The sequence below is a fragment of the Pelodiscus sinensis genome, unplaced genomic scaffold, assembly GCF_049634645.1.
Source record: "Pelodiscus sinensis isolate JC-2024 unplaced genomic scaffold, ASM4963464v1 ctg104, whole genome shotgun sequence".
NCBI classification, from domain to species: Eukaryota; Metazoa; Chordata; order Testudines; family Trionychidae; genus Pelodiscus; species Pelodiscus sinensis.
Window position 1 is genome coordinate 147381 of NW_027465824.1, and position 26972 is coordinate 174352.

General features: G+C 60.9%; 1 protein-coding gene across 5 annotated transcripts in view; it reads left to right on the top strand.

Moving 5' to 3' along the window:
* DPYSL5 (dihydropyrimidinase like 5) overlaps positions 1-13364 on the top strand; it is a 94741-nt gene extending 81377 nt beyond the window's left edge. For all 5 annotated transcript variants that reach the window (XM_075914553.1, XM_075914552.1, XM_075914556.1 and 2 more), the window contains one exon: positions 9451-13364. In XM_075914553.1, coding sequence (XP_075770668.1) covers positions 9451-9536 — 86 coding nt within the window. In that variant the 3' untranslated portion in view covers positions 9537-13364. The remainder of the gene's footprint in view (positions 1-9450) is intronic.
* Positions 13365-26972: the final 13608 nt, after the last annotated feature.

Below are 26972 nucleotides of genomic sequence, written 5' to 3' on the forward strand. Positions count from 1 at the left end.
TCCCGGCCAGACCCCGCCTCCCGGCCAGACCCCCCCCGCCCCATCACTCGCCCCGCCTCCCGGCCAGACCCCGCCTCCCGGCCAGACCCCCCCGCCCCATCACTCGCCCCGCCTCCCGGCCAGACCCCCCCCCCCATCACTCGCCCCGCCTCCCGGCCAGACCCCCCCGTCCCATCACTCGCCCCGCCTCCCGGCCAGACCCCCCCGCCCCATCACTCGCCCCGCCTCCCGGCCAGACCCCCCCGCCCCATCACTCGCCCCGCCTCCCGGCCAGACCCCGCCTCCCGGCCAGACCCCCCCGCCCCATCACTCGCCCCGCCTCCCGGCCAGACCCCCCCGCCCCATCACTCGCCCCGCCTCCCGGCCAGACCCCGCCTCCCAGCCAGACCCCCCGCCCCATCACTCGCCCCGCCGCCCGGCCAGACCCCGCCTCCCGGCCAGACCCCCCCGCCCCATCACTCGCCCCGCCTCCCGGCCAGACCCCCCCCGCCCCATCACTCGCCCCGCCTCCCGGCCAGACCCCCCCGCCCCATCACTCGCCCCGCCTCCCGGCCAGACCCCCCCCCCCCATCACTCGCCCCGCCTCCCGGCCAGACCCCCCCGCCCCATCACTCGCCCCGCCTCCCGGACAGACCCCCCCGCCCCATCACTCGCCCCGCCTCCCGGCCAGACCCCCCCGCCCCATCACTCGCCCCGCCTCCCGGCCAGACCCCGCCTCCCGGCCAGACCCCCCCGCCCCATCACTCGCCCCGCCTCCCGGCCAGACCCCGCCTCCCGGCCAGACCCCCCCGCCCCATCACTCGCCCCGCCTCCCGGCCAGACCCCGCCTCCCAGCCAGACCCCCCCGCCCCATCACTCGCCCCGCCTCCCGGCCAGACCCCGCCTCCCGGCCAGACCCCCCCGCCCCATCACTCGCCCCGCCTCCCGGCCAGACCCCCCCCGCCCCATCACTCGCCCCGCCTCCCGGCCAGACCCCCCCGCCCCATCACTCGCCCCGCCTCCCGGCCAGACCCCGCCTCCCGGCCAGACCCCCCCGCCCCATCACTCGCCCCGCCTCCCGGCCAGACCCCGCCTCCCGGCCAGACCCCCCCGCCCCATCACTCGCCCCGCCTCCCGGCCAGACCCCGCCTCCCGGCCAGACCCCCCCGCCCCATCACTCGCCCCGCCTCCCGGCCAGACCCCGCCTCCCGGCCAGACCCCCCCGCCCCATCACTCGCCCCGCCTCCCGGCCAGACCCCGCCTCCCGGCCAGACCCCCCCACCCCATCACTCGCCCCGCCTCCCGGCCAGACCCCGCCTCCCGGCCAGACCCCCCCGCCCCATCACTCGCCCCGCCTCCCGGCCAGACCCCGCCTCCCGGCCAGACCCCCCCGCCCAATCACTCGCCCCGCCTCCCGGCCAGACCCCGCCTCCCAGCCAGACCCCCCCGCCCCATCACTCGCCCCGCCTCCCGGCCAGACCCCGCCTCCCGGCCAGACCCCCCCGCCCCATCACTCGCCCCGCCTCCCGGCCAGACCCCCCCCGCCCCATCACTCGCCCCGCCTCCCGGCCAGACCCCCCCGCCCCATCACTCGCCCCGCCTCCCAGCCAGACCCCCCCGCCCCATCACTCGCCCCGCCTCCCGGCCAGACCCCCCCGCCCCATCACTCGCCCCGCCTCCCGGCCAGACCCCCCCCCCCCCATCACTCGCCCCGCCTCCCGGCCAGACCCCCCCGCCCCATCACTCGCCCCGCCTCCCGGCCAGACCCCCCCGTCCCATCACTCGCCCCGCCTCCCGGCCAGACCCCCCCCCGTCCCATCACTCGCCCCGCCTCCCGGCCAGACCCCCCCGTCCCATCACTCGCCCCGCCTCCCGGCCAGACCCCCGTCCCATCACTCGCCCCGCCTCCCGGCCAGACCCCCCCGTCCCATCACTCGCCCCGCCTCCCGGCCAGACCCCCTGTGACGGCGCGTTGGGGGTTCCCCGTCTCCTGCACCCCGAAATGGCACAAACAGACTGCACCAGCCAGTGGAATTGAGGGTGGTTTATTGCTCCTCCAGCTCAGCGCAGCACAGATGGAATCTGGTTACAGGAACTGGGGCTAAGAGGCCTCAGTGCCCCCCCTTGAGATAGGGGAGTCCCAGCCCCCTCCCCAGCTCCTTATTCCCTGCCTTCCAGCCAGGAACTAACTAACCCTCTTCCAGCCCTGCCCCCCAGCCAGGGCAGCATCCACCTTCCTTTGTTCCTCTCCATGGGGGGTGTCTGGCCACTGGTTCAACAAGTTTGTCCTTACCTCTGCCTAGTGAGGCTTTCCCTGCTGGGTCTTGCTCCAGGCAGCAGGGGTCACCACAGCCCAGCAAGTACCCCCACTACGTCACAGCCCCCGCCCCCCGCCCCATCACTCGCCCCGCCTCCCGGCCAGACCCTCCCGTCCCATCACTCGCCCCGCCTCCTGGCCAGACCCCCCCGCCCCCCGTCCCATCACTCGCCCCGCCTCCCGGCCAGACCCCCCCGCCCTCCGCCCCATCACTCGCCCCGCCTCCCGGCCAGACCCCCCCGCCCCCCGTCCCATCACTTGCCCCGCCTCCCGGCCAGACCCCCCCGCCCCCCGCCCCATCACTCGCCCCGCCTCCCGGCCAGACCCCCCGCCCCATCACTCGCCCCGCCTCCCAGCCAGACCCCCGCCCCATAACTCGCCCCGCCTCCCGGCCAGACCCCCCGCCCCATCACTCGCCCCGCCTCCCGGCCAGACCCCCCCGCCCCCCGCCCCATCACTCGCCCCGCCTCCCGGCCAAACCCTCCCACCCCCTGTCCCATCACTCGCCCCGCCTCCCGGCCAGACCCCCCCGCCCCCTCACTCGCCCCGCCTCCCGGCCAGACCCCCCCGCCCCATCACTCGCCCCGCCTCCCGACCAGACCCCCGCCCCATCACTCGCCCCGCCTCCCGGCCAGACCCCCCGCCCCATCACTCGCCCCGCCTCCCGGCCAGACCCCCCCGTCCCATCACTCGCCCCGCCTCCCGGCCAGACCCCCCCCGCCCCATCACTCGCCCCACCTGCCGGCCAGACCCCCGCCCCATCACTCGCCCCGCCTCCCGGCCAGACCCCCCGCCCCATCACTCGCCCCGCCTCCCGGCCAGACCCCCCCTGCCCCATCACTCGCCCCCGCCTCCCGGCCAGACCCCCCTGCCCCATCACTCGCCCCGCCTCCCGGCCAGACCCCTGCCCCATCACTCGCCCCGCCTCCCGGCCAGACCCCCCGCCCCATCACTCGCCCCGCCTCCCGGCCAGACCCCCCCGCCCCCCGCCCCATCACTCGCCCCGCCTCCCGGCCAAACCCTCCCACCCCCTGTCCCATCACTCGCCCCCGCCTCCCGGCCAGACCCCCCCGCCCCCTCACTCGCCCCGCCTCCCGGCCAGACCCCCCCGCCCCATCACTCGCCCCGCCTCCCGACCAGACCCCCGCCCCATCACTCGCCCCGCCTCCCGGCCAGACCCCCCGCCCCATCACTCGCCCCGCCTCCCGGCCAGACCCCCCCGTCCCATCACTCGCCCCGCCTCCCGGCCAGACCCCCCCCGCCCCATCACTCGCCCCGCCTGCCGGCCAGACCCCCGCCCCATCACTCGCCCCGCCTCCCGGCCAGACCCCCCGCCCCATCACTCGCCCCGCCTCCCGGCCAGACCCCCCCGCCCCATCACTCGCCCCGCCTCCGGCCAGACCCCTGCCCCATCACTCGCCCCCGCCTCCCGGCCAGACCCCCCCGCCCCATCACTCGCCCCGCCTCCCGGCCAAACCCCCCAACCCTCCGCCCCATCACTCGCCCCGCTTCCCGGACAGACCCCCCGCCCCCTGCCCCATCACTCGCCCCGCCTCCCAGCCAGACCCCTGCCCCCCGCCCCATCACTCGCCCCGCCTCCCGGCCAGACCCCCCCTCCCCATCACTCGCCCCGCCTCCCGGCCAGACCCCCCCCGCCCCATCACTCGCCCCGCCTCCTGGCCAGACCCTTGCCCCCCGCCCCATCACTCGCCCCGCCTCCCGGCCAGACCCTTGCCCCCCGCCCCATCACTCGCCCCGCCTCCCGGCCAGACCCCCCTGCCCTCCACCCCCTTACCAGACCTCACCCCCCCGTCTGCTGCCGTCCCTATCCCATTCACTGGCAGCCCCTGTCCCAGGGAACCCTCATTTCTGGCTTCTGCTGAAGGGTCATGTTAGTGAGGGCTGGGGGGTTGGAAGGGTTTGTGTGCGTTTTTTGTGGGGGGGTTGGTTTGGTTTTGTGTTTTGCTTCTCACTTGTGTGGTCCCCAACTGATTTTTTTTCTGTGGCTCAGTGGCCCCCTGACCCAAAAAAGGCTCCCTGCCCCACTGTAAATCAAGAATCCCCCCCGGCCCTCGAAAGTCAAGTAAATATTTTATTTTATTTAAAATGAAGCCCCCAATTGGGGCTCAGCCCCCATCTGGCTGCAGTATCATAACACCCCCCACTCCAGCCCTGAGCGCATCATACCCCTGAGCCCCCTGCCTTGAACCCTCAAACCCCCAGTTCTCTGCCATAACATTCCTGCACCTCCACACACCCCACCCAATGTCCTGCCCTGAGCCCCTCGTATCAGGGGTTGGGGTAACTCCTGCAGACTCCTGCACCCCCACGTCATCAGCCCCTGCCATAAGATTGACAGAAGACAGCCTGATTTGACCGGTTATGATGTAAACTTCAAAGAAATGTGCAAAAAGACGCAGCAGTAGAAGTCCCATGGAATAAAGTCTGTGAGTACCAGGTCTCGTTTGTGCTCTTGTTAATCATTGTCAATTATCAGTAATGTCACGTTGTGTATTTTCAGCCCTGCCAATGAGCCTTCTTACCCAGCTCTTTATTGGCTGCTTGTTCTGAACATTAATGTCGTTTGGCTCCTGTGGTTTGAAAAGGCACCGATCCCTGCTCTAGACGGTGCTTGGTCCTGCCAGGAGGGCAGGGGACTGGACTCATGACCGCTCCAGGTCCCTTTCAGACTTATGATTCCATACAGTATCCTTCCAGGATACGGCCCAGTTGCGACCGCACACAGCTGTTTGCCAGTTTCATACGGCCCAGGACACCTACTTCCCTGTCTCCTTTTCCAAGCCTCGGACGTCCGCTGAGGACGCAGGCTGCACACTCGGGGTGGCAGGAGGGTGCTGGCTTTCTATGTAGCCAGGGCAAGGCTGTTCAGTAAGTCAGCACTGCTGTTCGTGGCAGTGGCAGACAGAATGAAAGGTCACCCAGTATCTCCTCAAAGGATTTCACCAGGCGTCTGCTACGGCTATGGCCTGGCTCTCGTGACAACACACAACCAGGGCATGGGCAGCAGCCCGCCTTGCAGGGGCGGGTTCCAGTCCAGACCTATAGAGCTGCTACTTGGCAATTTATCCACACGGCCTCTTATGACGGAGCAGGTGCGAGGAGAGAGGTTATTAAGAGCACAAAAGCAAACTATTCTGCTGCGTGGGAGACAGGAAGAATGGCAGGAGACTCCCTGGCTTAACCCGGAGTTCTAACATGATCTCGAAATCAAAAAGGAATTCCATCAAAAGTGGAAACTAGGTCAAATTACAAAGAATAAATACAGATAACGCAGGGATGTAGGGGAAAAGTAGAAAGATCAAGGCGCGCAATGAGCTCAATTCAGCGAGAGACATAAAGAAAATGTCTCTTAGAAGCAAGAGGAAGACCAAGGACAGGGTAGGCCCACTGATCAGTGAAGAAGGAAAAACAAGAACAGAAAATGTGGAAGTAGCAGAGGTTCTTAATAACGTCTTCATTTCAGTTTTCATCAGAAGCTTGTGGCGATTGGATGTCTAACACAGTGAATGCCAGTGAAAACGGGGGTAGATTCAGAAGTTAAAATAGGAAAAGAACAAGTTAAAATGATTTACAAAGTTAGATGTCTGCAAGTCACCAGGACCAGGTGAAATACTCATGGAGCTGACACAGGAGGTATCTGAGCCTTTAGCGATCATCTTTTGAAAAGTCATGAAAGATGGGAGAGATTCCAGAAGACTGAGAAAGGTCAAATGTAGTGCCCATCTATAAAAAGGAGAATAAGGACAACCCAGGTGTGACCACTCTCCCCCCCCCCCCCCCCCCCGTGCTTTACGGAATTTGGCTTGTGAATATAGATGTGCATAACTCAGGGATGCTTTGGAAGAAATAGCTCCTGTCTCCGATGGGCTGGGTCTGTGCCTGCTAGCTGGGTGTGTGTCCTTCCTGGGTGTGAAGTTCGGAGTGTGAAGTACGAGTCTGTTTTATAGTATTTAAATGTGCTAGTGAGAGTCATGCCTGATGCCTTGGAAGCCTAAGGGTGGGTGACCAATTCAACAGACTTGGAAACAGCCTTGTTTGTGCAGCAAGTCCTAAGGGGCTGGGCTAGAAAGACCTGTGACCATGCTGCCCAGCAGTGGAAATCCATTTTGGACTTGGGGTTTTCCCATGGCAAGGGGGGGATCCCAAACTATAGATTCCCACATTGGGGAAAAGCCTATGTAAGCACTGGGAAGGAAGCCCATTTTGGCTTTGACTGGCCTGGGAAACTGCCTGGAACACCCTAAAAGGATGCAAACAACATTAAAGAGGTCTGGAGACCCAAGTCAGAGCAAGAGTTTGTCTCTGACTTGAAGACTGATTGAAATAAGAACAGCTCTTTAGGGTAAGACTGCTTGAGAATTAGAACTAGCTCTGTGTGTTCTTTTCATTTTCATTTAGTAACTGACTTTGCTCTGTCTGTTTTCACTTGTAACCTCTTGAACCTCCTACTGTTTGTACTTAAACACTTCGGTTTACTAACTGGGAAGGGAGCAACCCTCTGCATATCTCTCCCATTCATAGCTTACCTTATAAGCTTTCACTGTGTTCACAGAGAGAGACAAACTCATTGGGGGAGATGATCCCATTTGGGGGTTGATTTCCAGGCGCTGAGTCCCAGAACTGAGTCTGAGCTCCAGAGCCGAGCTGGTTCAGTGTCTGTGTTGCTCTGCGGGGGGCCAGTAACCCCAACTCTGTGCCTGGTCTGGGGGAGACTAAAGGATCAGGCGTCGAGGAGCCCCAAAGAGTAAGAAGGCAGGTGTCAGTGGCATGATGGGCACAGTAGGGAACACTTCCAGAGAGTCTTCTGAGACTGCACCTTATAACCCCAGGAAACTACAGACCAGGCAGCTTCATTTCGGTGCCAGGAAAGAGACAGGAATAAGTAATTAAGGAATCCATCAGCAAACATGTGGAAGATAGTAAGGTGACAGGTCACAGCCAGCATGGATTTGTAAAGAACAAATCATGTCAAGCCAACCTGAGAGCTTTCTTTGGTTGGATACTGAGCCTTGTGGATGAGGGGGAAGTGGTAGATGTGGTATATCTGGTCTTTGATACAATCTCAAATGACCTTCTCCTTAACTAAGTAGGCAAATACACTCTAGATGGGGCAATTATAAGGTGGGTGCATAACTGGCTGGATAACCGTACTCAGAGAGTAGTTATTAATGGTTCACAATCCTGCTGGAAGGGCAGAACAATTGGGTTTCCGCAGGGGTCGGTTTTGGGACCGGTTCTGTTCAATATCTTCATCAACGATTTAGATATCAGCATAGAGAGGATTCTTATTAAGTCTGCAGATGATCCCAAGCTAGGAGGGGTTGCAAGTGCTTTGGAGGGAGGGTCAGAATTCAAACTGATCCAGACAAACTGGAGAAATGGTCTGAGGTCAATGGGATGAAGTTTAACAAGGACAAATGCAAAGTGCTCCACTTAGGAAGGAACAATCCATGTCTCTCACACTGAGGCTACATCTACACTGGCACCCTTTTCCGGAAATGCTTAAAACGGAACAGTTTTCCGTTATAAGTATTTCTGGAAAAAGCGTGTCTACATTGGCAGGATGCTTTTCCGGAAAAGCACTTTTTCTGGAAAAGCATCCATGGCCAATGTAGACGCGCTTTTCCGGAAAAAAGCCCCGATCGTCATTTTCGCGATCGGGGCTTTTTTGCAGAAAAGATTACTGTGCTGTCTACACTGGCCCTTTTCTGGAAAAGGACTTTTGCCCGAACGGGAGCAGCATAGTTTTTCCGGAAAAGCACTGACAATTTTACAGTAGATCGTCATTGCTTTTCCGGAAAAGCAAGCGGCCAGTGTAGACAGCTGGCAAGTTATTCCGGAAAAGCGGCTGCTTTTCCGGAATAAGTGGCCCAGTGTAGACACAGCCTGAATGGGAAGCAACTGTCTAGGAGGAGTCCTGCAGAAAGGGATCTAGGGATCAGAGTGGGCCACAAGCTAAATATGAGTCATCAGGGTGACACTGTTGCAAAAAAAGCAAACCTGATCCAGGCTGCATGAACAGCAGTGTTGTGAGCCAGACACGAGGAGTCGTTCTCCCGCTCTGCTCTGCGCTGATCAGACCTCAGTTGGAGTCTTGGGTCCAGTTCTGGGCACCGCAGTTCACAAAAGATGTGGAGAAATTGGAGAAGGTCCAAAGAAGAGCAACACAAATGATGAAAGGTCTAAAGAAGACGAGCTAGGAGGGAAGACTGAGGGAACTGGGCTGGTTTAGTTTGGAAAGGAGCAGACTGAGAGGGGACAGGAGAGCGGTTTTCAACTATCTAAAAGGATGTCGCAAAGAAGGGTGGGGGGAATTGTTTTCCTTGGCCTCTGAGGACAGGACAAGAAGCAAGGGGCTTAAACTGCAGCAAGGGAGGTTTAGGTTGGACATTAGGAAACACTCCTTACCTGTCAGGGGGTTAAACACTGGAACAAGTGGCCTAGAGGGGTTGTGGAATCTCCATCCCTGGAGATATTGAAGAGCAGGTTGGACAGTCCCCGGTCAGGGATGATCTAGATGGTGCTTGGTGCTGCCGTGAGGGCAGGGACTGGACTTGATGCCTCTCGAGGTCCCTTCCAATTCTGTGATTCTATAATTCTGTGATATGGAAGCAGTGTTGGCTGGGGGCCCCCAGACTGGGTGTGCAGGGGTGTTGGTACTGGAGCAGTGCCCAGCGGGGCGCCCAGGCTGGATGTGGGGGGGCGGTAGGGGAAGCACTGCCGGCCAGTGTCCCTGGACTGGGTGTGTGTGGGGGGGGGGTGGTAGAAGAGTGGTGCTGGCTGGTGTCCCCTGACCGGGTGTGCAGGGGTAGTGGGGGGGTGCCCCCTGGACTGGGTATGGGGGGGGCGGTAGGGGAAGTGCTGCCGACTGGTATCCCCAGACTGGCTTTGGGGGGCAGTGCTGGCCAGGGTCCCCAGACTGAGTGAGGGGGGTGGGGGAGCAATGCCGGCCAGGGTCCTCAGACTGGGTGTGGGACGTTTGGGGGGGTGCCGGCAGGAGTCCCCAGACTGGGTTGGGGGGGTAGGGAGGCGGTGCCAGCCAGGGTCCTCAGACTGGGTGTGTGGGGGGATGGGGGGCGGGGCCACCCAGGAATCTCTGTCACCGCGGTGACGCTCTACTGCCCTCCTTGCAGGTTCTCAGATCGATGACCACGTTCCAAAGCGAGCTTCGGCCCGGATTCTCGCTCCCCCCGGAGGCAGGTCTAGCGGCATTTGGTAAAATGGGCGACCTGTCCCCAAACTAAGGACGCAGCAGCAGCACCCCACTTCTCCCGCCGGCCCCGCCCCACTAGAAGCCCTGGCCACGCCGCCTCCATGTCCCAGGGCACCGGGAGCACCGCACGTTGTCCAGCATGGCTCTTCGCCATCTCGTCCCGCCAGGCCGTGGCACCCGCTGGGAGGCGGCTGCAGGCCAGGCCCTCGCTGCAGGGCCATGCACCGTGCACCACTCCAGCTCCTTCGCGTGCAACGTGCTCTGCAGGCTGCAGAGCGGGCTCCAGGGCCTACCGCATCCACCGCTAGCCACAAGCAAGCAGGGCACTGGTGCAGGCCGGGCCGGACGGGGGGAGGGCGGGCCGCCTCTACGTTCCCTTTTCTGTTTGCACGTTGGGTTTGGATCAGTGAGTTTTGACTTGTTTGTGCATCACGTGAAAATAATCCCAGGTGGTTTGTGTCGTTAGCGTTAGGGGAGAAGCAGGAGAAGGGCTGGGCCCCTGGTGGGACTCTGGGCTACAGTCCTAGGAGGAGGGCGAGACCCCCAGCACTCACAAAGCAAGGGCCCCTGACTGCTGTGCTACGCTACCCCCGACGTAGCTCCCCCCATAGCCTCTGGTCTTTGTGTGGGGGTGTGCTATACTATACGCACACACACCCTGCGTGGGGATGCACTATACCCCCCCACACACAAGATCCCTGCAGGGTGATGTGCTACCCCACACACACAGCCCCCCACATCCCCTTTGGCCTTTATGTGGGGATGAGCTATACTGTACACCCACACACCCACACCCCTGGGGGGATGTTTACACACACACACAGAGCCCTGAATAGGGTTGCACTATACACTACATGACTACAGGCACAGCCACACACACACCCTCTTGTGGGGCGGGGGCACTGTCAAGACTTCTGGGTTCTCTCCTAGGCCAGTGCCCGGGGCCAGGCTGTGCTTGGTGGGTGGTGGCTCTGCATCCCCTTGGGGAAGCGGTGAGTTCCTCAGGTGAATGAGCATCTCCCCCCTCCCCTCCATGTAGCTGGTTGCCATGGGAATGAGTCCAGGGAAACCCCCTGCCAGTGGCCCCAGGTTGAGGAGTTTGAAAAATCAAAGCTTCCTGGAGACAGAATGCTCCCCCCAGCAGTGCCAGTGGACCAGCCCTGTTCCCACCCCTCCCCCAACAATGGTAGTGGGCTGGCCCTGTCTCCCCTTCTAACCCCCCAGTAATGCCAGTGGGCTGGCCCTGTACCTTCCCCCCCAGTAATGCCAGTGAGCCGGCCCTGTTCCTTCCCGCACAGTAATGCTAATGGGCCGGCCCTGTCTCCCCCTCTAACCCCCCAGTAATGCCAGTGGGCTGCCAGCCCTGTTCCTTCCCCCCCAGTAATGCCAGTGAGCCGGCCCTGTTCCTTCCCGCACAGTAATGCTAATGGGCCGTCCCTGTCTCCCCCTGTAACCCCCCAGTAATGCCAGTGGGCTGGCCCTGTTCCTTCCCCCCAATAATGCCAGTGGGCCAGCCCTGTTCCTTCCCCCCCCAGTAATGCCAGTGGGCCAGCCCTGTTCCTTCCCCCACCAGTAATGCCAGTGGGCCAGCCCTGTCTCCCCCTCTGACACCCCAGTAATGCCAGTGGTCTGGCCCTGTTCCTTCCCCCCCAGTAATGCCAGTGAGCCGGCCCTGTTCCTTCCCGCACAGTAATGCTAATGGGCCGTCCCTGTCTCCCCCTGTAACCCCCCAGTAATGCCAGTGGGCCGGCCCTGTTCCTTCCCCCACAGTAATGCTAATGGGCCGGCCCTGTCTCCCCCTCTAACCTCCCAGTAATGCCAGTGGGCTGGCTCTGTTCCTTCCCCCCCAGTAATGCCAGTGGGCTGGCCCTGTTCCTTCCCCCCAATAATGCCAGTGGGCCAGCCCTGTTCCTTCCCCCCCCCCCAGTAATGCCAGTGGGCTGGCCCTGTTCCTTCCCCCCCAGTAATGCCAGTGGGCCAGCCCTGTTCCTTCCCCCCCCCAGTAATGCCAGTGGGCCAGCCCTGTTCCTTCCCCCCCCCAGTAATGCCAGTGCGCTGGCCCTGTTCCTTCCCCCCCAGTAATGCCAGTGGGCTGGCCCTGTTCTTTCCCCCCAATAATGCCAGTGGGCCAGCCCTGTTCCTTCCCCCCCCCAGTAATGCCAGTGGGCTGGCCCTGTTCCTTCCCCCCCCCCAGTAATGCCAGTGGGCTGGCCCTGTTCCTTCCCCCCCAGTAATGCCAGTGGGCCAGCCCTGTTCCTTCCCCCCCAGTAATGCCAGTGGGCTGGCCCTGTTCCCTCCCTCCCTGTTGTAGTCTCATCGGGCTGCTCATCAGCTGTGTGTCCTGCCGGTGGGGTGCTGGGCCCTCAGACCCGATAGGGGAGGGGGCTCCCGCGCCCCTTGCTTACCCTGCAGGCCCAGCTCTGGCGTCCCCCTTGGGCGCGTGGGAGCCGCACCCCAGGGCGCAGCCAGTCCTTGCCCCAAGGCCCTCGCAGCCCACAGGCCCAGGCAGAGTCTTGGTGCAAAGGCAGCTGCCGGGCTCCCCTGGAGCTAGTCCGGAGAGGTGAGGGCACCCTCCAGCCAGAGTCTGGCCACTGGGCGTGGGGGTGTCCCTCAAGTCAGCGGCTGATGGGCTGGGGGAACTCCATGCAGCCAGGGGCGGGGGCGGGGGCTGGTCCATGCAGCCGGGGGGGGGGAGGAGGCAGCTCCGTGCAGCCAGGGGCTGGGGGGGGGGGGGGCAGCTCCGTGTAGCTGGTGGCTGATTGGCTGGGGAGGATCCCCGGAGCCCACTGTTCTCTCCCCAGCAGTGTGATGTCCCTGCTCTCTGAACCTGCCACGGCCCCTAAGAGGCCCCGAGTCCCTATATGCTGCTGCTAAGCAGCCCTCGGGTCCCCCCCATCTGCCTGGCTGCCATTCCCCACCAGGGCCGGGGCCAGCCCCTGGGGACATCGTCCTGGCTGCAGCCGTGGCCTTCCCTCTGCAGAGACCCAGGAGTAGCCGCGGCCGCGTGGCTGTCGGCTGGGCCCGGCGGAGATGAGCAGGGTCTCTGTCCGGACAGTGGCTGCACCCGGAGCTCAGGCCTTGCCAGGAGCGACTCCCTCCCAGCCCTAGCTGCTGTCTCACGGGCAGGTCGGAGCCCGTCCCTGCATGCTGGGCAGAGGCTGCTCCAGGCGCTCACAGACTGGGGCATGCGGACACCACAGTGAACCCCAACGCGGCAAGGAATCCAGCTCCCAAGCGGGTGCTGGCCACGGGAGCCCCGCCACAAGCCACACCTCTCCCGTAATGGTGCTAATCGGTGTCGCCTGCGCGGCACCCTCCTGTGCTTTCCCCATCTGCAGCCGGCAGAACCAGAACAAGCAGCAACCCTGAGCCTGGACCGGTTCTCCGTGGACTCCAGCCACTTCTCCTGTCTTTCTCCGCCGTGTTCCTTTGGGGTAGCGTGAAATGTGAAATGTAACTTGTGCACTTTTTCCACTAGCTGGTACCTGTAGGGGTGGGAGCGGCCAGGTGAGAGTTCCAGGCCCTGGAGCTGTGGGAGCGGCCGGGTGGGGGCTTTGGCTCGGGGCCCTGAAGATGTGGGAGCGGCCGAGTGGGGGCTTTGGCTCTGGGCCCTGGAGGTGTGGGAGCAGCCAGGCGAGAGTTCTGGGCACTGGAGGTGTGGGAGCGGCCAGGCCCTGGAGGTGCGGGAGCGGTCGGGCAGGGGCTCAGGCTCCCAGGCCTGTGGCAGGAACGTGGCGGGGCTGCCTGGAGCCCCCTTCCCTGTTGGATAGTCTGTACTGGCCAGTTTTAGAGACATGCCGTATGTTTGTTTGCTCATTAAAGATCGTTCTCACAGTTTGAGCCTAAGGCCTCGTCTGCTGCCCACGCGCCACAACTGGCACCAGGCCCTTGGTCCGTTGGCCCTGTCCTGAGGCGCCCGGGCAGTGCTGGAGTGTGGGTGGTTCTACCTCCCGGCGCCAACCCTGGGCCTGTTCCCAGCAGCGTCCCTTGGGCCTAGGGCGGGACTGTGGGCGGTTTCCCCTCTCCCTGCCCATGTGAGCGGCCGGCCCCAGCCCTGGGGGCTGGCTGAAGCACCATCCGTCACTGGCGCCAAGCACCTCCCCTGGTGCCTCCAGCCAGGCACTGCCAACGCCTCACCCTGAGCAGGCGCCTGTGCACAAACCGTCTCCACCAGCCGCCTTTCCTCCCACGCCAGGGCCAGGCGTTCTGCACAACAGCCGGCAGGCTCCCTTCGACGGCCACCTTGCACACTGAGCATCACTCTCAGCCCGCCGCCGGCGCTCCAGCACCAGGCCCCCGGCCTCCGCTCCGGCACCAGGCCCCCGGCCTCCGCCAAGGTTGGTGCATCCACAGCCACTCCAGGCCGCTTATCATCTGGCCCCCAGCCAGCTGGAATCCCTGGGCTGTCCGGGTCCAGCAGCCCCACCTACACAGCAGGAACCAGCTGTCCCCCTGGATCTCTTACCCCCTGGAGCGGCTACAGCTGCAGCGAACTAGCCACGCTCAACCGGCCCGATAGCCATGCATAGCTGCTGTGTGGGACGCCCCAGCCTTATCACTGAGCCTCGCCTGGCTCGCTTTGCTGTCCCCACCAGGCCCCATGCCTGGGACCAGGCCAGCACCGGGCTACAGCCGGCGACCTTCCGCACCCCCAAGATGAATCCTGCACAACCGTCACCCAGGGGCCTGCGCCCAGCCGCTTGGCTGTTTTACAAATAGCCCAAACCATGCAGCACAGGCCGGCCGCGTGCCCAACGTAGCTCGCTCATCCTGCCACAGGCGGCCAGGTCCTGTTCGCCCCTCGCCCGCCAGCCACAGCGCTGCCAACCCACAGCCCCCGGCACAACGCCGCGCAACGCCCTGCTGGGCAGACACCTTCCATTCAGCCCAGCCTGTTTCCAGATGATCGGCCCCCTCCCTCTCCTGCCTCCCCCCAGCGCCTGCCTGTGGCACTTGCTAGATGCCCCCTGCCTGGTGCCAGTTCCTCTGTGCCACATCCACCCCTGCGTATTTACCAGGCTCGTGGCTGTAGTAGCAGCCTGAACGGCGCCTACTGACTTCCCTTCCGCCGCCTGGCCACGCACCCCCTTCCTTCCCCCCAGGAGTCTGCCCACACACCGCGCCACGGGCGCCAGCCGCTGCCTGCCCTCTGGGCCATGGCTCGTGCTAGATGCCCCCTGCCTGGTGCCTGGTGCAGGCGTGTGGGGGGTGGACAAGCTGCTGTCTGACCCGTCTCTGGCGCTCGCCCTGGGCCGGGCCGTCAGCCCTTCCGGGCCCCGCTCAGAGCAGAGCTGCTCCTGGCGGGAGGGGCGGGAGCGCAGACGGTGCCGGAGGAGCCCCAGGGCCCCTTCCCCTGCCCACGGGGCAGGAATCCCGTTGCTCTCGCTGGGCGGCGCCTCCCGAGACGGAGTTTGGCGCGAGAGCCGGGCCCCTCCAGGCCGGACAGCCCCTTGCGGCCCGGGCACCTGCCAGCTGCAGGGTCCCAGCGAAGCCCCCGGCCCAGCCCCCAGGAGGGCAGTGTCGGTGACGCGCTGCTGGCCACGCGCTGCCACCGGCACCACAGGAGGGCGAGGCCTGGTGGGGTCTGCCAGCAGCAAACGGTGAAACGGCCCCAGAGCCCTGCTCAGAGCGTCCCCCCCCCACCAGGAAAGCGGCACCGGTGCAGCAGACCCAGACCCAGCGCCTCTGCGGCCGTGGCAGACGCCCCCGTGACCACGCGGCCCATGGTCGGTGGAACGGGGGCAGCGGTGCCCTGTACACCTCCAAATCCAGTAACAGCACAGGGGGCGCAGTGGGGGCAGGGGGAAGGCGCACAGACAAGGCAGGGGAGTTTTGTTGGGCTGGGACCAGCTGGATAGAGGCAAGAACAGCTTGGGCACATCGGAGATTCTGGGCGGGGAGCTAAGGCACCTAGAGCCTGGCCTGTCCACAGCGCCAGTGCTGGGACGACCCGCCTCGAACGCCGGCCCACGTGGCCCTGCTGCTCCACAGCACCCGGCTCGCTGGGGCAAGGGTTGGTGGATTTCTGCCTCCGGCCTTGGGCTTTGCCGCCGTCTCGCGAAGCTGTGCTGCTCGGGGGCCCAGGCCCAGACACGCCCACAGCGGGGTCTCAGCCTGCCCAGGCAGCCAGTGCTCCACTTCCATGCACCGGGTAACAATGCTGCATGTGGGGGAAACTGAGGCACACCAACTAGTCCCACTTTCTCGCCTCCTGCCAGTGCTCCCCAGCCCAGATGTGGCGTCATCCTCTGCCCAGCTCACCAGCTGTGCGCTCGCGCTGGTAGCCGACCCACTGGCCCTTGGGAGGGCTGCGTCCCACAGCGCGGGGCGGGCGGCCGCGCCACAGGGCCTGAGGACGCCTCTGCAAGCGGGAGAGTCAGGATTGCCTCCGGGTCTCTCATTCCGCCAGGCCCCTGACGGGGTGTCCTGGGCTGCTGGCCACGTCCTCCGAGTTTCCCTGCAATGGACCTAGCCTTGTGCCTCCCCCTCCCCCCTGCCCAGGTCTCCATGGGGCCTTGGAAGCCGTGGGGTGACTCAGCTCTGGGTGCATGTGGGTCTGGGCCAGAGCTGCCGCCAGATGGTACAGGGGACCCTCCCTGGAGAGACATGCCCCCCCCGGCAGCAGGTGGCCACAGGCAGCCCCCACCCTCACCTCACTTGAGTGTATCTTGAATCAGCCGTGTGGGCCCCTGCGCCGTGTGGGGCAGCCCATGCCCATGCTGTGTGGGGCAGCCTGCCTGTACCATGTGGGCCCCTGTGCCATGTGGGGCAGCCCATGCCCATGCCCATGCTGTGTGGGGCAGCCTGCCTGTACCATGTGAGCCCCTGTGCCGTGTGGGGCAGCCCACCCATGCCATGTGGGCCCCTGTGCCATGTGGGGCAGCCCGGGGCTGTGGGACAAGCTGGACAGTGCTAGAGCCGCCGCCCCAGCCCTACACGTGGTGGCAAGCTATGACTGGTGGGGGGTCTGTCCAGGCGCCGGGCCATGGACCGGGCCGCCACGGGCCTGTGCTCACGCAGAGCATGGCTGGCACAGCAGGCCAGCAGGGCGCTGAGAGGCCGGAGCCGGGTACAGGTCCCTGTGGGGAGCCATGGCTCCTAGGGGGCTGCGCCGGCCCCCTGCCTGTGTTGGGGCAGAGCCACTCCCAGGCTAACCCCAGGCCTTTCCCCAGTGGGGAATCGAGACCACGCACTCGCCCCTTGCTCCCTGCCTCCACCCAGTCACCCTGCTGCCTGGGGTTGGCTCCATGCGTCCCATGAGGCACTCTGAGCTAAGGTTTGCCTGCCAGCCCCTGCCTCTGGGGCAGCCTGCCCTTCTCCCAGCCCCAGCCAGTTAACCCTGGAAAGTCCCAGGTCATGGGACCTGGTGCACTGAGCCCTCTTGTGGCCTTTTTGCCCACAGCGATGGCAAGTAAGGCTTTGGGCTGTCTCTGTCCAAGCCCTGGCTGGTTCTATGGGGCGCAGATGACTTGTCTCTTGGGCTCGCCTCGTAGGTGACTCTTTCTGTTGCTCAGCCGAGATCCGGTCTCTGCGCGATTCCCTCTCTCACTGCGATTCCCGTTCACCCCCAGACCGGCTCTCTGTGAACTTGTCCGCCAGCCTCCCAGCTTTGAGGGTTCTCTGGTCTCCGGTCCTTGAGCCACAGCCTCAGTTTGGGTGGGCACGCTTCATAGAACTGCTCCGTCATGACCAGCTTGAGCAGCTCCTCTGCGGTCTGGGCTCCGACTCCAGACACCCACTTGCGGCCGTATTGCGCCAGGCGGGAGGCCAGGTCCACATAGGTCTCCCGTGGCCCTTTCTGTACCCCCCGGAACTTCTTCCTGTACATCTCGGGGGTCAGCCCGAACTTGTGCAGCAGGGCCTCCTTGACTCGGTTGTAATCCCCTGGCTGTAGGTCCTCCAGCTGACTGAGCACTCTGGCCGCTTCCTGGCTCAGTGCGGGGATGAGCTCCTGCAGCCAGTCAGCTGGGGGGACCCGTTGCAGTCCACAGGCCCTCTCAAAGGAGCTGAGGAACCCGTCTATGTCGCCCATGTCCTTCAATTGGGCCACCACGAGCCTCTCCAAGCGGCTAGCAGCCCCGGGACCCTGGGGCCCATCCACTCTTGGCGCAGCCGGGGCCCCGCCGGTTCTCCTCTCTGCTATGGCCAGCTCATGCTGTCGCTGCCTCTCTCGGTCCTGGCGATCCCTTTCTCAATCTTGGCGCTCCTTCTCTCAGTCCTGGCGGTCCCTCTCTTGGTCCTGGCGCTCCTTCTCTCGGTCCTGGCGCTCCTTCTCTCGGTCCTTGTCACATTACTGAGTTGGAGGGAAGCAGCCAGATCGCTGCTGAACCCCTAGGTGGGGCTGTTGGCCCCAGAAATTGGTATGAAAGGGAGCCATGTGGGGTATTGAATGGGAGCTTATTGTTTGTTGATCTTATGTACGCTATTTATGTGAGTATATAATGTCTGTGTGTGTAGGTAGGAATCTGTAATCTGTGTGGAAGCTGAATATTTCTCTGAATGTGGCTAAGCATGGCTATGGACAGGCTGAGTAGCAAAGCCCTGTGGAACAATGGCTCTCAATAGGCTATGGACACACCCAAAGAATGGGGTTTTGTCACCTGAGGGCAGCCAGCAGGGAACATAGAGATTGGCCTCTGACCAGGTGACTTGCTGCATACAAGAAGAGGCCAGGAAGGAGGTATAAAGAGGCCATGCGGTCGATGCCATTTTGTTCTCAGCTCAGCACTTCATCCCAGAGGCAGCACTGCAGGGATTGAAGAGCCCGGAAGACCTGTGAACCCATCCTGATCCTAGGATGTGCAATAAGGACTTTTAAACCAGCAGCTGTAACATCTCTGCTAGAGCCTGCATCGAGAACTGGGAGATTCGGTGCATGTAACGTACTGTACTTTAATAACCTTACTCTCATGCTTTTCTTTCTTGTAATAAAGATATAGATTCTAAAGGATTGGCCCAGCGTGATTTGTGGGTAAGGTCCAGAGGGTAAATTGACCAGGGATCTGTGGCTGGTTTCTTGGAACCGGACAGAACTTGTTCGGTGGTAGGTGGGATTGGGTGTTAGGACCCCCCACCTGTGTATGAGGCCCGGGGCCTTCTGGGGCACGGATATTGCTGGGGTGTCGGAGGGGTTTTGCTCGGGAGGCTTCAGGCAGGTTGCTGAAGCGCTCTGTGAGACTGGTTTGTGGCCTGTGTGGAGAGGTCACCAGTCGGGGGCTGTAAGTAGCCCTGGATTCGAGCAGTTCGCCCTGAGCGGACGCCCTCAGCTGTGCCCAGACACGGCCCGGTCCGTCACAGTGCCATAGTCGGCAGGATCCACAGATCTTGGCCAATTGAGCTTTGGGATCAGGACCCCACGCTGTCTAAATTTGATTTTTGGTGTTGAGAGTTTGGTTGATTAAAGAGCCGCTGCGATGATCCCGGAATTATATGAGAGTCTGAGCAAAAGTGCTCTGAAGGATTTGTGCGTGGGGAGAGGCATTGCCTTTAGGAAAAGGGCCTCTAAACTAGATCTGGTAGTGCTGTTATTAACCAGAGATGTGGATGAAAAGGAGCAGAAGCAAGCCAAGGAGGCTGCTGAAAGAAGGCGGAAGGCAGATGAAGAAATTGCTAAGAGAAAGCAGGAGATGGATCGGGAACTTGAGATGAGAAAAGCAGAACATGCAGAGAGAAGGGCAGAGCATGCAAAGAAGATGGCCCTAGCCAAGGAGGAAAATGCTAGACTTGACCTCCAGCTTAAGAGACTAAAAGAACAAGAGAGACTGGATCCTCCTGAAGGTTCAATGTATAACTCTGTGGGTATGCGGTGTGCTTATGATATGGCAGACATATTTTACCCAGCTGATGTGATGACCCAACCCCAAAGCATGTGTGAATGCAAACCTTTTGTGTTACCTGTAGCTAACAGGGAGGTTTGGGAAGGGGGTGCATGTGGGTATGGAAAGTTTCCTGGAGCTGGTCAGTCTCCCTGTAACCAAGGGGAAAGTGTCTCTACATGTGTGCCTGTGGCAGATGGCTGTGTGTCTGTGCAGGGGGGCAGTGAGCCTGGGGGTGAGGGCCCGTCTGATGCCTCAGAGGTGAGGCTGGAATCAGAACCAGGGCAGGAAGAGCCCAGAAGTCAGGGAAATGTTTCTCTGGGGCAGTCTGGAGTGGCTGGCCAGAGTGAAGTTTTAGTTGAGGAGTTGGTGGCTGGTGAGGTTTGTGAAATTGAACCTGCACAAGCTGAAAGTGATTTGTGTGAAGAAGCACAGTGTGTGCAAGCTGGCAATTTGGCTGGTGGAAGTAGCAGTGGGGCAGTAAAGGAAGCTGTCCCAGTGGCTAGCTGTATGCCTGAGATTAGCCAGGGGTGTTGGGACAAGGGAGAAGCTGTCTGTGGTTGTCTGTCTGTGTGTGGGGAAGAGTTTCTTCCTGTGTCTGAGGAAGGTGCCCCACAGCCTGTGAAGGCTGAGAGCAGTGTGGTTGTCCCAGAGTTGGGTCCGGATATGGCTAAGGCCCAGGAAGGGGGTGGCCCAAGGTTTGTGTCTGCTGGGGAGAGGGATGAGGTGACTCAGGTAGAGTCAGTCAGTGTTTTACCAGAACCCCAGAGACCAGACAGTGGTGACCCTGATATTGTGCCTGAGGCTGCTGTGTTGCTGGCAGAGGGGGGAGCGACTCTGTGGGAGCAGGGAGACCCCTTAGCCCGGGCACAAGGAGAGAATGAGGGTGTGTTAACTCTGGTGCCTAATGATGGTGTGGACGTTTACAGCCATCTAGAGAGCTGCACAGGGAGTGAAGATGCCTCTGACCCTGTCTCTTGTGAGTCTGTCTGTGTGCCTGAGAGGGGATTATCTGTGAATCCACCAGAGGGGCCAGAGATGACTCAGGGAGTAAGGGAATTGCAGGAGGAATTGGTTGGGGCTCAGCAGGGCAATGCTACTGCAGAGCCAGGGAAGGGTGAACTGCTGCTTAAGGAAGCTCATAGGGAGGAGAGTCCTGGCAGTGCTTGTAGCAAGCAGTTTGCAGTAACTGAGAGAGGTGACGATGCCTGGCTTGGAGAAGGCATTCAGGAGAAAGCTCTGCCTGTAAAAGGCAGCAGCTTGTTGTGTGAGGCACTTGTTGCAGTGCCTGACAGACAGAACTTGTCTGTTAGCAGTGACTCCACTGACTTGGGTTTAGGGAAACCCAGTGTGGATGGTGGTGGAGAGGTCTCAGAGGGACTGAGGGTTGTTCCAGATGAGGCAGGAACATCCAGAGAACTGGAGCAGGCTGCTAACCCAGTAACTGTGGGTGACCAGCTTGCTGGGAAGTCAGTGTGTGTGGGACAGGATTGTTCCCAGGTGAAGGAGGAGAGTGGGAAGTTAGTGTCTCAGATTCAGGAGAAGGGCTGGGTAGCTAAGTATGCAGAGCAGAACAGCTGTGTGGTCACTCTCCCTAGGATGCAGGAGATGGCAATTAAGCTCCCATCTCTGGACACGGTGGACACTCATACTCAATCAGGGAAGTTGATATCTGGTTCCATGTGGAAACAGATGTTGGAGGTGGACAGAGGAGAGACTTGGGAGTCTACAGCTTACTGCTGTTACCCCACTGAGTGGGGGAAGGGGGAGAATTCCAGGGCCATTGTGAGCCAGGGAGTCACACCCAGCCAGCCCTTTGTCTTGGTCAGGCCAGAGGTTTCAGGCCTGGAGCCCAGAGGACAAGGGGGAGGGGCAGGACTTGCTTTGGCCATGAAGATTGGCAGTTTAAACCTGAAGGGCCAAAACTGCAATGGGGTGGGGCCAGAGAAGGGGCCTGACGGAGAATTTCAGTATACACCTGGTATGGGATTGTTCTTGTTACTGATGTTAATTCTTGTAACCAATGGATTATTGTTGCAGAGAATTGTAACGGTATACAGTGTGCATGAGCTTATGAAAATACCATGTAATCTGTCTGGAGATGTACCAAACGACAGACGGTATGTAAGGGGACATTGTGATGTTGCTATTTTGTGGTTAACACTTGTAACTGGTCTTGGAACTTCTTACAGGACAAAAAGGGTTCCAGCCAGAAGGTCCTGTGTAAAAAGGGAAACTGAGGCACACCACCATTTTGTTGGGGGAGGCCTGTGATGCCCTCAGTGATGTTACTGGCATCACTTCCTGCATCAATTTTGCGTTGGGGGTGTCACATTACTAAGTTGGAGGGAAGCAGCCAGACCGCTGCTGCACCCCTAGGTGGGGGTGTTGGCCCCAGAAATTGGTATGAAAGGGAGCCATGTGGGGCATTGAATGGGAGCTTATTGTTTGTTAATCTTATGTACGCTATTTATGTGAGTATATAATGTCTGTGTGTGTAGGTAGGAATCTGTAATCTGTGTGGAAGCTGAATATTTCTCTGAATGTGATTAAGCATGGCTATGGACAGGCTGAGTAGCAAAGCCCTGTGGAACAATGGCTCTCAATAGGCTATGGACACACCCAAAGAATGGGGTTTTGTCACCTGAGGGCAGCCAGCAGGGAACATAGAGATTGGCCTCTGACCAGGTGATTTGCTGCATACAAGAAGAGGCCAGGAAGGAGTATAAAGAGGCCATGCGGTCGATGCCATTTTGTTCTCAGCTCAGCACTTCATCCCAGAGGCAGCACTGCAGGGATTGAAGAGCCCGGAAGACCTGTGAACCCATCCTGATCGTAGGATGTGCAATAAGAACTTTTAAACCAGCAGCTGTACATCTCTGCTAGAGCCTGCATCGAGAACTGGGAGATTCGGTGCATGTAACGTACTGTACTTTAATAACCTTACTCTCAGGCTTTTCTTTCTTGTAATAATAAACCTTTAGATATAGATTCTAAAGGATTGGCCCAGCGTGATTTGTGGGTAAGGTCCAGAGGGTAAATTGACCAGGGATCTGTGGCTGGTTTCTTGGAACCGGACAGGACTTGTTCGGGGTAGGTGGGATTGGGTGTTAGGACCCCCCACCTGTGTATGAGGCCCGGGGCCATCTGGGGCACGGATATTGCTGGGGTGTCGGAGGGGTTTTGCTCGGGAGGCTTCAGGCAGGTTGCTGAAGCGCTCTGTGGGACTGGTTTGTGGCCTGTGTGGAGAGGTCACCAGTCGGGGGCTGTAAGTAGCCCCGGATTCGAGCAGTTCGCCCTGAGCGGACGCCCTCAGCTGTGCCCAGACACGGCCCGGTCCGTCACAGTCCTAGCGGTCCCTCTCTCGGTCCTGGCGCTCCTTCTCTTGGTCCTGGCGGTCCTTCTCTTGGTCCTGGCGGTCCTTCTCTCGGTCCTGGCGCTCCTTCTCTCGGTCCTGGCGCTCCTTCTCTCGGTCCTGGCGGTCCTTCTCTCGGTCCTGGCGGTCCTTCTCTCGGTCCTGGCGCTCCCTCTCTCGGTCCTGGCGCTCCTTCTCTCGGTCCTGGCGCTCCTTCTCTCGATCTTGGCGCTCCTTCTCTCGGTCCTGGCGGTCCCTCTCTTGGTCCTGGCGCTCCTTCTCTCGGTCCTGGCGCTCCTTCTCTCGGTCCTGGCGGTCCCTCTCTCGATCTTGGCGCTCCTTCTCTCGGTCCTCTACTTCCAATTCCTTCATCTGCGTTGGATCTCCAGCCGCCGCAGCTCTGCCGGGCTGGCTCCTGCCCTAGATGGACTATGGCTTGCAGGCCTCCCGGGGGAAGCTATCCCGTCTCTCCGGCAGGCTCCAGTGCTCTGCCCCCTCTCAGAGCCTGACACTCTCAGGAGGGGTCTGGCTGCTCCCCACAGGGACAGGGTCCCAGCCCCATGACTGGTCATTCTCCTCCAGCCGGGCAATCAGCTGGGCCTTGGTTGCTTTCCCCACGGGCAGGCCCTCTCTCTGCAAAGCCCCACCAGCTCTGCCTTCAGGAGTTGGGTGTAGGCCATCTCCCCGCCAGTCCCCTTGGTTCAGACTCACCGGTCTAGTGCTGTAGCGCCCCACGATTCCCAGGAACCGCTTCGCTCTGTCTCCAGCATGCCTGGCTCGAAGGCCCTTGCTTCTACTGCACCTTGTCACTTGCTGCTGGGAGCTCCATCCACGGGGTGCAGTGGATCCCACTTCTGACACCAGTGTGACGGCACGTCGGGGTCCCCCTGCCTCCTGCACCCCTATAGTGGCACGAACAGACTCCACCAGCCGGTAGAATAGAGGGAGTTTATTGCTTCTCCAGGATACAGCCCAGCACAGATGGAATCTGGTTACAGAACAGGTCTAGGATGCCTCAGCCCCCCTTGAGATGGGGGAGCCTGGGCCCCTAAATCCCAGCCCCTTGCCTAGGCTGCTTCCTCCATGATACCAGACAGAAACTCAACCTCTCTTCCAGCCCTGCCCCCAGCCAGGTGCTGGTCTCGCCCTCCTCCCTTTGTCTCTCCCTGGGAGGCTGAGCCTGGGTGTCTGGTTAATCCACATTTGGGAGGGTCAGTGAGAATCTCCCATCCCAGCGCAGGGGGACCCCGGGTCCCAGAGCAGACAGCCCCCCCCACGCCACAGGGTGTAACCTAGGGATGTGAACAAGTAGTCTAGTTGATGTACTGATACGCCCAGTCGACTACTCACATTTGCCTCTCTATCAGAGGCAGCCAGAGGGGAAGCAGAAGCCTGTGCTGGGGGAGTCAGCTTAATTAAAGCCAGTCCCCCCCCCCCACCCCAGCACCAGCTCTGCGGTGCCGCCTGCCCTCCCGCCCCCCTGCTGCCTCTGATCCAGCGGCAGCAGCGCGGAGTGGCAGGGGGCTCCCTGGGAGTGGGGCCAGAGCACACTGGTTCCCGCCCCCCCCCCCAGGGTTGCAGAATAGTCAGGTAACCACTGAGCATTCACGCGGTTACATGACCATTCAGTTACCCACTGTCGAGCATCCCTCGTGCGAGTAGGGGGCACCTTTGTCCTGGGAGCTGGAAAAAGGCTGCAGAAGGAGCTGGCTGCGGACAGAGAAGAGCAGCTGCGGTGAGTGAGAATCGCTGGCGGGGGGGTGGGAGGGGTGCAGAGACGGGGGCAGGGCCATTGGCGTTCCCCCCCTTTCTCCCATGTACCTTGTACTGACGGCTCCTAGGTCCTTCGCTGACAGGTCTGTTCTGGGCTGGGTCCCTGTCGACTAATGAACTTTCTGTCCTGCCTGCCGGCTGAGAGTCACATTTGGCTGCGGCTGGGGGTGCTGGGCCTGGGGACTCCCATATCTCTGTGACAATCCCAATGTTCCACTAGCCTTCTTGGCTACAAGGGCACCCTGGTCACTCATCTCCAGCTTCTCATCCACTGTAACCCCCAGGCCCTTTTCTGCTGAACTGCTGCTTAGCCAGTCGGTCCCCAGCCTGTAACAATGCTTGGGATTCTTCCGTCCCAAGGGCAGGACTCTGCACTTGTCCCTGTTAAACCTCATCAGATTTCTTTTGGCCCAATTCTCTAATCTGTCCAGGTCACTCTGGGCCCTTCCCTGCCCTCCAGAGTATCTACCTCTCCCCTAGCTTAGTGTCATCTGCAAACTTGCTGAGGGTGCAACCCATCCCCTCAGCCAGGTCAGTCATAAAGATATTGAACAAAACCAGCCCCAGAACCGATCCTTGGGGCACTCCACTTGAAACCGACCTCCAACCTGACTCCGAGCCATTGATCACTACCCGCTGGGCCCGACAGTCTAGCCAGCTTTCTATCCACCTTACAGTCCATTTAGCCAATCCAGACTTCCTTAACTTGCTGGCAAGAATATCCAAAGCCTTGCTAAAGTCAAGGTAGATCACATCCACTGACTTCCCCATGTCCACAGAGCCAGTTTCCTCATTATGGAAGCTAATCAGCTTGGTCAGGCACGACTTGCCCTTTGTGACTCCATGTTGGCTGTTCCTGATCATGTTCCCCTCTTCCAAGTGCTTCCAAATGGATTCCTTGAGGATCCCCTCCAGAGTTTTTCTGGGGACTGAGGTGAGGCTGACTGGTCTGTAGTTCCCTGGATCGTCCTTCTTCCCTTTTTTAAAGATGGGTCCTACGTTTGCCTTTTTCCAATCTCCCCCGATCTCCCCGTTTTCAAAGATAACGGCCAATGGCTCTGCAATGACATTTGCCAGCTCCCTCAGATGCATTAAATCCGGGCCTATGGATTTAGCTTTTCTAAATAGTTCTTAACCTGTTCTTTCCCCACCAAGGGCTGCCCCCCTCCTTCCCATACTGCATTGCCTAGTGCACCAGCTGACCTAGTCTGTGAAGACAGAGGCAAAGAAAGCATTGAGTGCTTCAGCTTTCCCCCATCATCTGTCACTAAATTGCCTTCCCCAATCAGTACGGGTCCCACACCCTCTCCTGGCCGCTTTCTTGTTGCTAACACAACGCTGGAAACGCCTCTTGTTCCCCGTCACATCCCTTGTGAGCTGCAATTCCACTTGCGCTTTGGCCTTCCTGAGAACTCCGCCACCTGCGTGAGCAAAATATTGACCCTCCTTCCTGGTCATCCATCTACATTCCCACCTCTTGTACGATTCCGCTTTGTGTTGGAGCTCACCACAGATTTCTCAGCTAAGCCAAGCAGGTTGCCTGCCACTCTTGTTTTGCTTTCTGCACATTGGGATGGTTTGTTCCTGTGCCTTCAATAAGGCTAGTCCCCACCCCACCCCCGGGAGGAGGTGCCGGGAGCACCGGGGCATTGTGGGAAGTGCTGGCTGCTTAGCCTTGTGGGCAGAGCCTGAGGTGTGCCGACTGGCTCTCACTAGCCGCGTTTGGGTCCAACACCGCAGCTGGGCGGCCCTGCCTCCATCCTACACGGAGCGATGGACTCCCGTGTGGGGACGTCAGCCCTGCTGGGAATCCAGGACGGGGCTCCCGGGCACCTGGACTTTTTTGCCTCTCGCATCCGGCCTGACTCGCCCAGCTCCCCGCCCACCGCAGGCTGGAGCCTCTGACTTGGAAATTTTCTTTTTTACAGTAAAATCACTCCAAGAAACGCACAGCCTGCCGCTCTACCCTAAACACCCAACACACTGCTCTCCCATTTTCTCTTTAATAAGCAGCATTACAAATGGCAATGCTGGATGAACACAGGGGTTTCCGCCCCGGTTGGGAGATGGAATGCGCTTTTGCAGAGCTAAATGGAAACGAAGATAAGTGTGAAAGACACTATTTGCATATATTTGCATATATGTATGCATGTACATGCAACCACGCTTAAGTTGGGCCTCAGCATGTGCTGTGAGTATCACTGTGACCCCCAGGGCTCCCAACATTGAGTAGCCCTGGTCTATACCCTTCCCTGACAGTGCCCCCGTCAGGTGAGTCGTCCCACCAAGTCTCCGTTATTCCAATCACATGGTAGTTCTTTGTGCCAGGACTCCCGATTCCTCCTGCTTGGTCCCAGGCTTCTTGCGTTTGAGCACAGACACCTCAGAGAACTGGCCGACGGCCCGACCTCCCTACGGCCCCGGGCTCCTCCCCTGTGGCTCCCCTTCCCTGTGGAAATACTAGTCTGGCCATTGTGACCCCTTTCGCCGCAGCAGGGA